The sequence below is a fragment of the Belonocnema kinseyi genome, chromosome 1 (assembly GCF_010883055.1).
Source record: "Belonocnema kinseyi isolate 2016_QV_RU_SX_M_011 chromosome 1, B_treatae_v1, whole genome shotgun sequence".
In the NCBI taxonomy this organism is placed as follows: domain Eukaryota; kingdom Metazoa; phylum Arthropoda; class Insecta; order Hymenoptera; family Cynipidae; genus Belonocnema; species Belonocnema kinseyi.
In genome coordinates, this window is record NC_046657.1 from 138,582,658 (window position 1) to 138,595,645 (window position 12,988).

General features: G+C 30.5%; 1 protein-coding gene across 1 annotated transcript in view; it reads right to left on the reverse strand.

Annotated features, from left to right (window-relative positions):
* Positions 1 to 1,334: 1,334 nt before the first annotated feature.
* Positions 1,335 to 12,988, reverse strand: part of LOC117180265 — an 18,651-nt gene continuing 6,997 nt past the window's right edge. Inside the window, exon 10 of the mRNA XM_033372672.1 lies at positions 1,335 to 1,502. Coding sequence (XP_033228563.1) covers positions 1,335 to 1,502 — 168 coding nt within the window. The remainder of the gene's footprint in view (positions 1,503 to 12,988) is intronic.

Consider the following 12,988-nt stretch of genomic DNA (forward strand, 5'->3'; position numbering starts at 1 on the left):
GCGCATACTTTGAATAAAATATTTGTTATCATTCTCTTGAAATAAATGTGTTTTTTTCTTGAAAAAATACCGGTTTCATATGTATACACCTGGTAAAGAGAATAATTCGAAATCACTCTCATATTCGTGTCCAGTCTGTTCTGAAAAACACCCTCTTTACCGTTGCGATCAATTTTTTATTGTGCAACCTTCTCAGCGTTAAAATATCGTTAAAAAGGCCCATTTCAATCATAACTGCTAAATGAGCAATCGCCGCACGATAGATTGCCGTCGAAGTGCATGCCGTAAGTGTGGTAAGAGACACAATTCATTGTTGTATTTTAGCGAAAAGCAAAGTGAAGACAAGAAAAACATTTCGGAGTGTTTCACAACTAGCTTAGTGAGTCTTCTAAGGCAGGCGCGAACTCAAGCAGTCTTAGGCACCGCTATTGTCGACGTCCTGGATAGCAATGGACAGTACAAATCTCGTTGCGTTGATTTACTCATTATCTCAAAGCTGTTTAATTTCAGAAAAACTTGCAGACGCATTAGGTCTTAAAATGAAAAAGAAAAATTCAAGCTAAAGGGAGTTAACAATATTTAATACCATTTTAAAAACTCACCATCAGTAAAAATAAAATCTCGTTATGATGACAACGTTGATTTTCAGATCTCTTTTCTCGTATTCCATGAAATATTAGAACTCACACCAGTACTTCCGATTGATCGAAAGTCTTTAAAACACCTAGCGATATCTTTTTAGTAGACCCAGAAATTCATCAACGAGCCGAGGTTAATCTTTTGATTAAAGGTCAATCGGCAATCTTTCATGAAACAGATTCAGACTGGATATTCTCAGGCGTTAAGCTACCTTTCAATCACAAAAAAGAGTCGTTAGGTGCCTCGCAAAATATCGCCTTCCGTCGTTTCCACGCATTAGAGAACAAACTCGAAAGAAATCCTGAATTGCATACACAGTACTCAGATTGCAATGCAAGGGTACATAAACCAGGGGCATATGAATCCCCTTCGCAATCAAGAGCTCTCAACATTTGGATTTTATTTATCCCATCACACGGTCATCAAGAATGACAACATCACGGGAAAGACTAGAGTTGTATTCGATGCTTCCGCGAAAACGTCAACCGGTATATCGTGAAATGACACCTTCATGATTGGATCTAAAATTCAAGATAACCATTATTCAATCGTCACTCGCTTCAGGTCGTTTCCATACGCGTTATCTATAGACATTCAGCAGATGCATTCGCAAATTTTAGTGTTTACGGAAGATCGAAATTTTCAAAAAATTGTTTGGTGGCCAAGCATGGATCAGCCTTTAAAAATGTATTCGTTTAATCGTGTAACGTTTGGCACTGCATGCGTGCCACGTCTTGCAATTCGCACTCTGCACCAACTCGCAGCAGACGATCAAGAATTCTTTCCTCTCGCTTAACAAATTCTAAAGCGTGACTTTCACATGGACTATGTATTAACAGGTACTCGAACCGGTGATCCCAGATCTGAAACGAGGTACACTTCAATACTATCACAGGTCTATCTCCGTTACCAGGTTCAGTGCTGACGATTCTCATGATTTGAATACTTCGCGCGCCTCTTTATATGCGTATATTTTGAGATTACGTTATTTCAAGTATTAAATATAAATTATATAAATATTAATACTATTATATAAATATATAAATATGCACACATATTAATCATGATAATATAATAATTATGTTATATTATAATAGTCTTTTTTGTATCTTGATCCGCATTTGAAAGAAATTGGCGATTTTTGAATTTATCTCGTTGGGATAAAAACTCAATTATGTGGTTGCAAAATTAATTATTTTGTTAAAAAAGTAACTATTTTGTAAAAAAAGTGCTCTTTTCTATTAAGAGTTCAACTACTTTGTTAATTTTTTTTTATTTGAAGGTTCATCTCTTCCGTTGACAATACGTTCTTGAAACTGAAAATTCAAAAAATTTAACTATTCGATGGAAATTGAAATATTCCATATTGGGTTGAAACTTTATCCTGTACATTGTATTAGTTAAAACACCAATTATTTGATAGAAAATTAATTACTTTGGTTGAAAAGTAAACTTTGTTGTAACATGAGAATTTGGGAAGAATAAAAAGGTACTTTTCCCATACAAATAAAACTCAACTTGTAGAATATAAAATTAGTATATTTTGAATATTACAAGTGGAATCGAAATTTTGTGCTACTGAATTTAAGCGAACGCGTTTAACGAGGTGTGCTCTAAGTGAGGTCGAAGAGCTTCTAAGGAAATTTTGAGAGCGAATGGTACACAAGGAAGAGCGTAGTTAGAGAGCTTAGGAGAAGGGGAGATTTTGGAAATCGCAAATAGTGGGGAAATAGTGGAATTTGATTGGTTTGACAACAGGTATATGGGAGAGGAACGAAGGGTCAAGATGTCCAGACATCTGGTAAACCTAGTTAACTCAATTCTAGGAAGGATGTCCTAAAAGGCTTAAGATTTTAGGCGAGACGAAGCGATAATTTGACGAAAAAGAAATTTTGTTGACAATAAAGCGCACGAAGTACGGTTAAGCTATAAACCAAAATTTAAAGATTCAATATACACTACAAAGGGGACTTCTTCTAGGCGGACGTACAATTGAGAGATGAACCACATTCCTAAAGGCAATAAACAAGAAAGGTTTCAAAACTACGGATAAATCTGCAAAAATCTACATCGTGTTTCAAATTATTTGAAATAATTTCAAGTTTCAAATTAATTTTGAATCTTTTTTTAAATTAAAATTGTAGCGTTCAGGTTAAAATTGAGCTCATTACAATTTTAACCATTTAAGGCTTTCTATTTCGAATCATTCTGTCCAAATTTGTATAGTTTTTAATAGTTGTTTATAATGGATTGTTTTAAATGAACGGTCCAACATTGGTAATAATTAACGAAATTTTCTTTTTTTAATTAAAAAATTTCAAATTGAATGGGTTAAAAATAAGATTTTTTTAGACTGAAATAATATTTAAAGTCATATTTGAAAATAATTTCACATACTAATATCTATTCTTCAATTTTGAACGGATTCAGAATCATCTTATAAAATCAATTATTTTTCAATTTTTAATACCTTAAATGAAATTTAAAACATTCTATTTTAAAATGCTTTCAATTAAAAAAAAAATCATAATTGAAAACATATAAATTAATTTTCTATCAAATAATTGGTGTTTTAACCAATACAAAGTACAGGGTAAAATTTCAACAAAAAATGGTAAAGTTCATTTTCCAGACAAAAACTGATAAAAAATTGAATTTAACAAGAAAATAACGAATTTTTAACAAAATTGTTAGATTTTCAAGGGAAAAGGTGAATTTTTAGCTAAGAAGATTAATGTTTTATAAAAAAAGATTTTTCAACTTAACAAATATACACGATTAATTTTTAATCAATTCTATAATAGTTACATTTTCAGATAAAGATAAATAATTTTTAACAGAAAAAATTAATTTCAACAAAGTTGTTAAATTTTTCAACTAATCAGATGAATTTTCGACCAAGAAAATTAATGATCTTCAAAAAAAGATAAATTTTTAAGAAAATAATGAATTTTCAATGAAATTATTTAATTTTAAAGGCAAAAAGATGAATTATCTACAAAAATTTTAATTTTTTAAGCAAAAAATATGAGTTTTCAATCGAAGAGTTAAACTTTTAACCAAATAGTTAAATTTTCAACCATAATTAAAAAAACCTTGTTAAAAAACGTATTTTTTTACAAAGTAGTTCAGCTCTTAGTGAAATAATCGACTTGTAAACCCAATATAATAATAATAATAATAATATATATCAACCAAACAAATGCATTTTTAACCAAAAGTGATACATTTTCAACCCAAAAGATTAAATTTCTACCAAACAATGTCAATTTCCAACAAAATACATGACCTTCCAACAAAATTATTTAATTTTCAATTCAAAAAGAGTATTATCTATAAAAAAGCATGAATTTTTAACCCAATTTAAAGGCAAATAGTTGAATTTTCAACTATAATTATGAATCCTCAATAAGAAAAAATTCATTTTTTTACTAAGTAGTTCAACCTCAAGTGAATAAACGAATTTTCCAACCAAAAATTATGATTTTAATTTTTAACAATATAGTTGCATTCACAAAAAAACGACTTTGCAACCAAAAAATATTTACAGTTGACAATTCAACCAAAAATGTAATTTTTAATCAAAAATTATAAATTTTCTATAAAACAATTTAATTTCCGTCTACGGAAGAACACATGTCTCTCCATTTATCAGATACCGTAAAAACCTTGGGCCTCCAGTGGAACCCAAGATCCGATGTAATTTTTTATTCAGTTTCATTGCCGTTGTCCAAGGAAATCGCAACAAAAAGATTGATCTTATCCCATTGCGCAAAGCAATTTGATCCGTTATGGTTACTAGGTCCGAACACGTAAGCCAGCTTCCATTGTTAAGCGAAATAAAATTTATGTTGTGCTTTACGATTGAAAATTCGACAAACATTCAACTCCGCGTGTTTTGTGACGCTAGCGAAAGAGCATATGGCGCATGTATGTACTTACGTTCGACAGATAAGTATGGCGAGCGTTTCATATATCTTTTTTGTTCGAAGTCTCGAGTCGCTTCTATCAAAACTACGAGCATACCGTAGCATGGAAAAATTATGGATTCAAATGTGTCCTGAGTCAGTTTAAAGAATCGAACTCTTTGAATCAAATATTTATTTCTTTGAACGACTAATCACATTTCAACGAATCTAGACCTTTTGAATTAAGGAAATCATTTTCTTGGATTAATAAATAAAATTAATTAATTAATTAAATGAATATTAAATAAAATTACGCTCGAATAAAAATTACATCTGTTAAATAATATTTTCTTGATGCTGAGAAATAAGATGCAAGTAAAGAAATTTACTTGGGGCTAAAAATGATTTTTTTCAGTGTACTGTTCTTACAAAATGCATTCCAATTAATTGTAGTTATTTAAATATACAATATTACAATCTTTTTCTTCTTGTATGAATTATTCTTTAGATGGAAGTAATAATAATGGGTATTGTCATTCTTTAGGACAACATTGTAGTTTGGTCTATTCTTGCAATAGCATCTTTAAAAATTGACAAATTATGTCCCTGGAATCATTGTATTGAACTTTTTCGGCTTAATTATTAATTCATTTTTATTATTTTTAATCTTAGTAATAAACTAAATTAGAAATCTTCCCAAACTATAAAAAATTAAAGTCAATTTAAAATACCGTATGAATCTACAATGATTGTTTCAGACAATTTTAATAAATGGCGACTGCATATTATCGCCTGAGAAAATATCCCCAATTGAAACTAAGTGCTGTTGAATTCACATCCTACAGTGATTCCGCGAATATTAACAATTTTGAGTGGAAGGTTCAGATTCCTCTGTAGAGGTGCCAATAGAAGGAGATCATTTTATAGGTGTCAATGATCATTCACGGGATCAACATGATGTCCATGATCCTAATGCTGACGTTCATTCGTAAAATTTCACAGATAGTTTACTTGATCACGATGCAGATGATCATTATTTAAATATTAAATATTTATGTCTAGAGTGCACTAAAAGATCTGCATATTTCAGTTCGACGCATTCTCAATCATCTATGTCTTCTTCGTCTTCTCAGCAATCAACACAATCAGATGAAAGTTTACCACCAGGAAATATAAACGACGAAGCAGCGTCTTCACGACCTTCCTTTCGTAAACAGTTTTTAAAGTGGTCTGTAAGATTTAGAATCAATCTAACATTTGTAGCAATAGAAATGTTTCTAATGATCTGTCGAGCTAAAAATTACGAAATCATCAAAAATCAACAGCTACTTTGCTGCGTACCAAGTCGAACAAAAATATAAAAGCTATGAAAAGCTCCAAGAACACAAATGGATCTAACGTTTAATTTGGATTAAACTGAATTTTGACTGGATTAAACCGAATTTCGCGTTGAAAATGCCAGTTATGCATGAGAATTATTAAGGAAATTCTTTAAGTTGTTCTACGGTTTAGCGTGACAAGTAATAAAGATCCATAAATGGATTCACGTAGAAGATCATATGGAATTCAGAAAAAAGTCTCCGTCTAAAATTTTCGCTTTTCCGTTTGAATATTTTCTTGGAAAAATATAACGAAAAATTCAAGGAAGAAAAACACTTTGTCGCTATTAATCATTTGTGTGCCTGAAGAGTGCGCGTGTCGTGAAATGATGATGAAGAAAGGCACAGGAAAAAGGATATATGTAATTATTATCAATCCAAATATTTTTGATAAAGAGGCAGTTAATTTAAAAAGTGTGATTTTGCGATAAATTGAACTAAGCGCATGAAAATCCAATAGCATTGTAAAATTGGATTCTAATGAGATTTTTCAAATTACAAGGATCAGAACAGAGGCATACAATATTTTTGTACATGGTTTTGCCTTTAAAACATTAACTTGAAACAAATTTATTTATAAGACACAGATGTTAATCGAATAAAAATATCTTGACAAAAAACGTTGCGAATATTTAAAACATAAAAATATCCTCTAAAACAAAACACGAATTTTATATTTGATTAAATTGATATTCATATATTAATGTTCACATAAAAATTATAAAATGGTCATAAGATGCAATATTTGGTTGAAAAAACATGTAAACAAAAAATATTTGCTTCGCATGTTAAAAACAAAGCTAAAATAAATAATGAATATCGCACATTCAGAAAACACACACAAATTAATTGAGACAATTTCCATACGAGTACTTATCGCTGATGCTGTCGTTGGGGCGAGTCAATGAAATAGGCGGCCCCGAGAAGGGAAATTCGAGCTGCATATTTCTTTGTCGAAAGATTTCATGATGGATCTTATCAAGCCAGAAATTACAACGATGTAAGTTTAACATCTGCTTTTGGTTCTCGGTACATTACAACAACAAAAACCGTTATTCCGTCAAATAGAACATAACGCTACGCTGCAACAAAAATTGAGTTTTTTTCATAGTTATGTTCGAGCACTGACTCTCAGCTTGCTTTCTCGTGTCACAATTGGGTACGGCAACGGAAACGGCCTGGCGCCATCTGTTACCTAAAAGTGGCAATTTCTTAGAGATGAATTCCACTTGTTTACATGCGATTGAAAATAAATAAATTTATACTGAAAAGAAGAGTTTGACTAACAGATAACGAGAGTGCTTGTAGGAAAGCGGATAAAATCTCGAGTTAGGGAAAAAAACTTTTGCTCGATGGTTGGAGTTGCTTTTTGCATTTCTCTTGTGAATGACAGATCTCCTCTCGGATTACAAATATCACATAAAGTATTTCAATACTCTTGTTTTTTGAAAAAGAAATACTATCTGGAAAAATGATTGTGTTAATTGGGTCAGTAATATTATATTTATAAGATTTATTATTTTTGTAAACATAATGCTAGTTGTGAGGTTTTGAGGTTAGAAAGTTCAATTATCCCATAATATTTATGGAGTATATTTTAATTTTAATTTCATGTAGTATATTTTGTGACAAAATATTACTTAAACAAATTTGAGATTGTTTGAAATAAGTAATAATTGATTACTTTAACGATTGGTGAATAATTGAAAATTAATAAATCAATGTTAATCAATGTTTCACTAAACTAATAGTTATAATTTTTACGAAAAAACGAAATTTCGAAAGAAAAATTACCTAAAAAAATTTAATTTGTTGAAATCATTGAAAATTAATTAATTAATGTTGAGCATATTCTTAATTTTCTCTACTTCAAACATAGGGATATTCTAGTGTGCAAATTACACATTTCTGGATAAAAATACGATTGGTATTTTCATGTCCTAAGATGCCTGTGGCACATTTTGATTTTTAAGTTCATAAAGTCAGAGTAAATGTTTACTTAAAACTTAAAAATACATAGTATCTATAATAGTGAATTTACAAAATAGAAATACTCATGAAAAGAAAAATTTTAAGCTAAGCTACATCTCATTATTTATTTGAATTTTTCATTGTGAGTGTCCTGTATCTCATTTATAATTTATAAATATTTTGAAATAACAACATTTTTTAGGTAATTTATCATTATAAATCTCTTTAATGCTTCTCTTTTTATAACAATATATTTTTTATTTAATAAACATCTGTAATTTAACGTCGTATTGAGCAGAACTAACAGATACTAATCTGATAACGCTGCACTGAATTTGGCTTATTCCCTTAACTTTCACGTCTGCACCCTTACCACATGAATTAATACTAAAGTTTTTCCCCTATTCAATGTTTCAGGATGAAAATCGATAGAATAACTTATAGCTTCAAATCCTGTTCTAATTAAAATATACATCATCAATCCGCTTGTTGACATTCTACCGACAATTTTTATGGTTATGTTCGTAACCAACAATGAAACTAGAACGGGTTTAGCTGGAATAAAAAAACAATTTTTCCATTATATCTTTTGCAAGGAAGTTTCCTCTATTATTTAGTTTCGTTATGAAAAATGTTACATACGTTTTCAAAACAATCATCTATTTATTGATTATATTTAAAAACAATTCACATGTGCTAACTTGTGTAAATGTCAAATTTATGTCCACTGGGAATTTCAGGCTTTGGCCGCCGTGGGAAACGGGGTGTCATATCCGCTTAATTTCCAGGTCATGTCCGTACCCAATAGGCTCATTGAGCAAAACGTGGCGTACAAGGTCAGCGCAAAACCTCTTTAAAACGATGTTGCTTCGGCAACTTTAAATTACGATATGTCGTCTGACAAGCGCCGATTCCTCTACTTTGTCGCCCTAAATACCTGAGCTAATATGCGCATCGTTGATTTGCCGCAAACTTTCAGAATGAGTATTTTTATTACATCGATGCCTTAAAATTTCCCTGTGAATTAAAGAAACTCGGAACCATGAAATTGGGCAGATTGTCTCGTAGGGAAAAAAAACTTCTCTCTCAAAAATGTCGAAAACAAATGTGTTCTTTTTGAAAATGGTAATAACATTTTCGCAGTCTACATTTCTTAATGACTCATAAGGATTTTTTGTCCAGGGACACAGGTGAAAAAGTTGATAATTGCTATACCATAGACCTTATTTTTAAATTATTATAACTATTTACCATTTTTCCTGTAATTATTTGTATCTGCAAGTAATTTAAATTATATTTCCAAATAATATTAAAATCTAATTTTTAATATCATTTTGTTATTGCCAGTTGCAGAGGAAGAATTAATCTCTTTTGTTTAAAAATTCTACAATTTTTTTCAAGATTAATATATTTCATTAAAAAATCTTTTATTTGATTAAAAATACTGTTCTTGAATGAAAACTTAAATGTTCTCTTTTTGGTTTAAAATGGTTGGCTTTTAGATAAAAACTCAAGCATTTTGTTTCAAATTAATGTATTTTGTAGTAAATTCATTATTTTTGTATAAAGTTAATCTTCTTAATTGAGAACTAAACGACGATGTGAATACATTTTTGCAACTGAAAATTTTATTGTTCTCTTTCTGTTTGAAAATTGATTGCCGTTGGTGGAAAATTTAACATATTTTTCGAAAATGTTTGTATATCTTGGTGAATCCGTTCTTTTTGCTGTTTGTTGCTGATAATCAATTTCTACAACTGCAAATTAATTAATTCTTTTTTTGTTAAAAATCAATCAATTTTAGTTTAAAATATAACTATTTGGTTCAAAATTTAACTTTTTCTTAGAAAATTCGCCTTTCTAGTGTGAAAATTCTACAATTTAGTTTGAATTTGTTAACTCTCCTGAAGAAGTTATAACTGTTAAATGTCCAGACTTGCTGACAAAGGAAATAACATAAAAGCTTAACCGCTGGTTTTCGTTCGCAAAGGAAAGAGAAGGTGGGAAAAGAGTTCGTACATCGAAAACAATACAAAATAAGGGGGATGAGACTAAGTAGTTTACTCTCTATTATACTTAAAATAAAACGAGTTACTATTTAAACTCACCGAATATTTTAGAAATTTTGACCTCTTATTAACTTTGTGTTAAATTTGAGTGAATTACAGAAAATTTATGTAAGTACCATAAAATACAATTAGTTAGTGCCTACCAGTACTCTTACTGCACGGACTTCAAGAACTGCGCAAATACTACCCTACCAGTACGGGAAAAGCACTGGGGGGCCAGTGCAGAACATTTTTATCATCTTAGACATATGCCAGTACAGTGTTAGAACTGGCTGTCTGTACTGGACGGGCACTGTCGGCCATTACTGCGCCAGTACCAACTTCCATTACAGGTCTAGTACCGACTTCCAGTATAGGGCCAGTACCTACTACCAGTACGGGGCCAGCGCTGGGGTTCCAGCGTAGAGCGTTGTTATCATTATCATTGTAGTATCATTATTGTTTTTTAAACTTATAAATATTATAAGCATTATAAGTGTTTAAAAAAATGTTGTTTTTGCTTGATTAAAAAAAAAATCCTATAGAGATATGTTTGAGACGAGCCTAACTATGTTCTTGATTTTGGCTAGGACGATCACTTTTCATTAAATGAATTTCTCAACTTTCAAAACTTCATGTAAAGCTAAATGCAGGGTCGCGATATTTTCAGGAATTCAAAGAAGTAAAAGAATTCGAAACAATTAAATGAATTCCTACGAATTAAATGAATTCAAAGTTACATTTGTGTTAAATCTAAAAAAATTAGACCCAAATAATTCCTGAACACGAATCAACTAGTTAGTCACGCTTAAAGTTCAAGATTCAAGGTCTCATTGTTCAAAGAAGAATTTCTAGACGGTGGTAAGTCGTGCGCGACGTTTTTACAGTTATTTTTGTTGAAATCTTATTCGCAGTTGGAAGGTTAAGGGGCGCGCTGAGAGGGCTCTAGAAGAAGAGATAAAGAGTAGCAAAAGGGAAGAAGAGAGTGAGGGGGAAGTTATTAGAATGGTCCGGAAAAGATGGCGCAGAGTCGCTCCGTATTTTTATACTGTATGGCCGCTGCTTTGCATAATCCCGCACTTAGCTCGCTCGTCCCGAGATGCCGACTCGGTATGCAGATCTTTCTCAACCCTGGAACCCAAACCTACCGAATGCGTTTCACTGCTTCCAACAAATGATGAACGACTCCTCCTGCGTCGGACCGCGGCAGTTCTGTGGACTCGTCGGGAACCACCGCCAGTCGCCACTCCACATATTTCCACAGTCGAATCAACCACACCAACCAGTGCACGCTTGCAAATTTCGGATAGTCGATCGATCATGTCAATGACTTGCAGAAATTTTAAAGAGATGCTAAGCGAATGTGTATAAAGACATAAAATATAATAATAAATAAATGTAATAACGCCTTCAATAGTCCTGTAAAACAAGCAGCGACGATTTGTTCTTTAAAAAAAGGCATTTTTAAACATCAGTATTCAAATCATTTGTTACTAAACAGTATTTGTAAATATATCATATTTTCCAAAATTTTCGCATGAAAATGACATAAATAAATTATAAGTAAAAGGAGGATGCTCCTGATGGGATAGTTAGCGCATGATCGCTTTGCTTAAAAAGAGAATAAAAAAGAAGTATATTTTTTTCATTTTTATAATGTGAATAACAAATACGACTATTAGTTGTCTAATAAAATGGAGAAAGTAATATGAAACGTAGAGCATCTATAAAGTGCACAAAACACAAGTTTCATAGAATCTAGATACACTCTTTGAATTTATACTTAGTGAAATTTTTAGTATTTGAATCAGTTGTTTAGGTTTTCATCAATATTGAATATTGAAAAAATTAATTTTCTCTCATGTTAAAAAGTTGTTAAAATGGGTTTAAACGCCAGAAAACAATACAGTAAAAAATAATTTTTTGAAAGAAATAAATGCATTTGCTTAAATCCTATTTTTAGCATCAAGAAAATATTCTTTCACAATGAAAATTTGAATTGGAACCAGATGTATGATCTAAAGAAATTAATTCTTGGGCTGTATTTTCTTGATTAAAATCAATATTTCGTTGAAATATGATTAGTCTTTCAAAGAAATATGTGCTTAATTAAATGAGTTGGATTTTTTTAATTCACGAAGACTCACTTGAATCAATAAATTTGTTTTTATTATTAATGAATTACTTAATTGAATCAAGTCTTTACGTTTATTTAAATCAAAAAAGGAATTATTTAATACGAAAGAATATTAATCAAGTTAAAAATATATTTATTTGATACAAGGAATTAATGCATTAACACCAAACAAGCATTTCTGCGGGTAAATAAAATATTATGTTTAACTAAATATTTATATCTTCAGTGAAAAGAAATATTTCTTTCGATTAATAGAATTAAATTATGCATTACAAATATAAATCTCTTTCAACGAAATTTTTGTTTTAATTAAACATTTAATAATTTAGTTGAAAGCAATTTTTCTTTTAATGTAGAATACGAAGGAGACTATACCAAACAAATATTTCTTCAAAACGACTAATTGTTTCATTTATATAACAAGTGCATTCAACCGAAATAAATACATATTTTATTCGTGAATGTTGGTGTAATTTGTTTTAATTGACAACGTCTCAAGATTTAACAAACAGATTTCTGCTGGAGGTGGATTATCTCTTATTACATTTTTCTGTTTTAGTTTCATCCCAATTTTAAATTATGTGATTTGTTTAAATTAAATATATATAATAATAACAAAATTAATTATATTTTAGGCTGAAAGAATTTAATTGTTCAGTTAGGAAAATATCTATCACAACTGAAGTTTGAAATACTTTATTGAACTGGTGCAGAGGGACATAGCCAATGAGGAGGGGCCGAAAGAATTTAATTGTTCAGTTAGGAAAATATCTATCACAACTTAAGTTTGAAATACTTTATTGCACAAGAATTACCAGGTGTATACATATGAAACCGGTATTTTTTCAAGAAAAAAACACATTTATTTCAAGAGAATGATAACAAATATTTTATTCAAAGTATGCG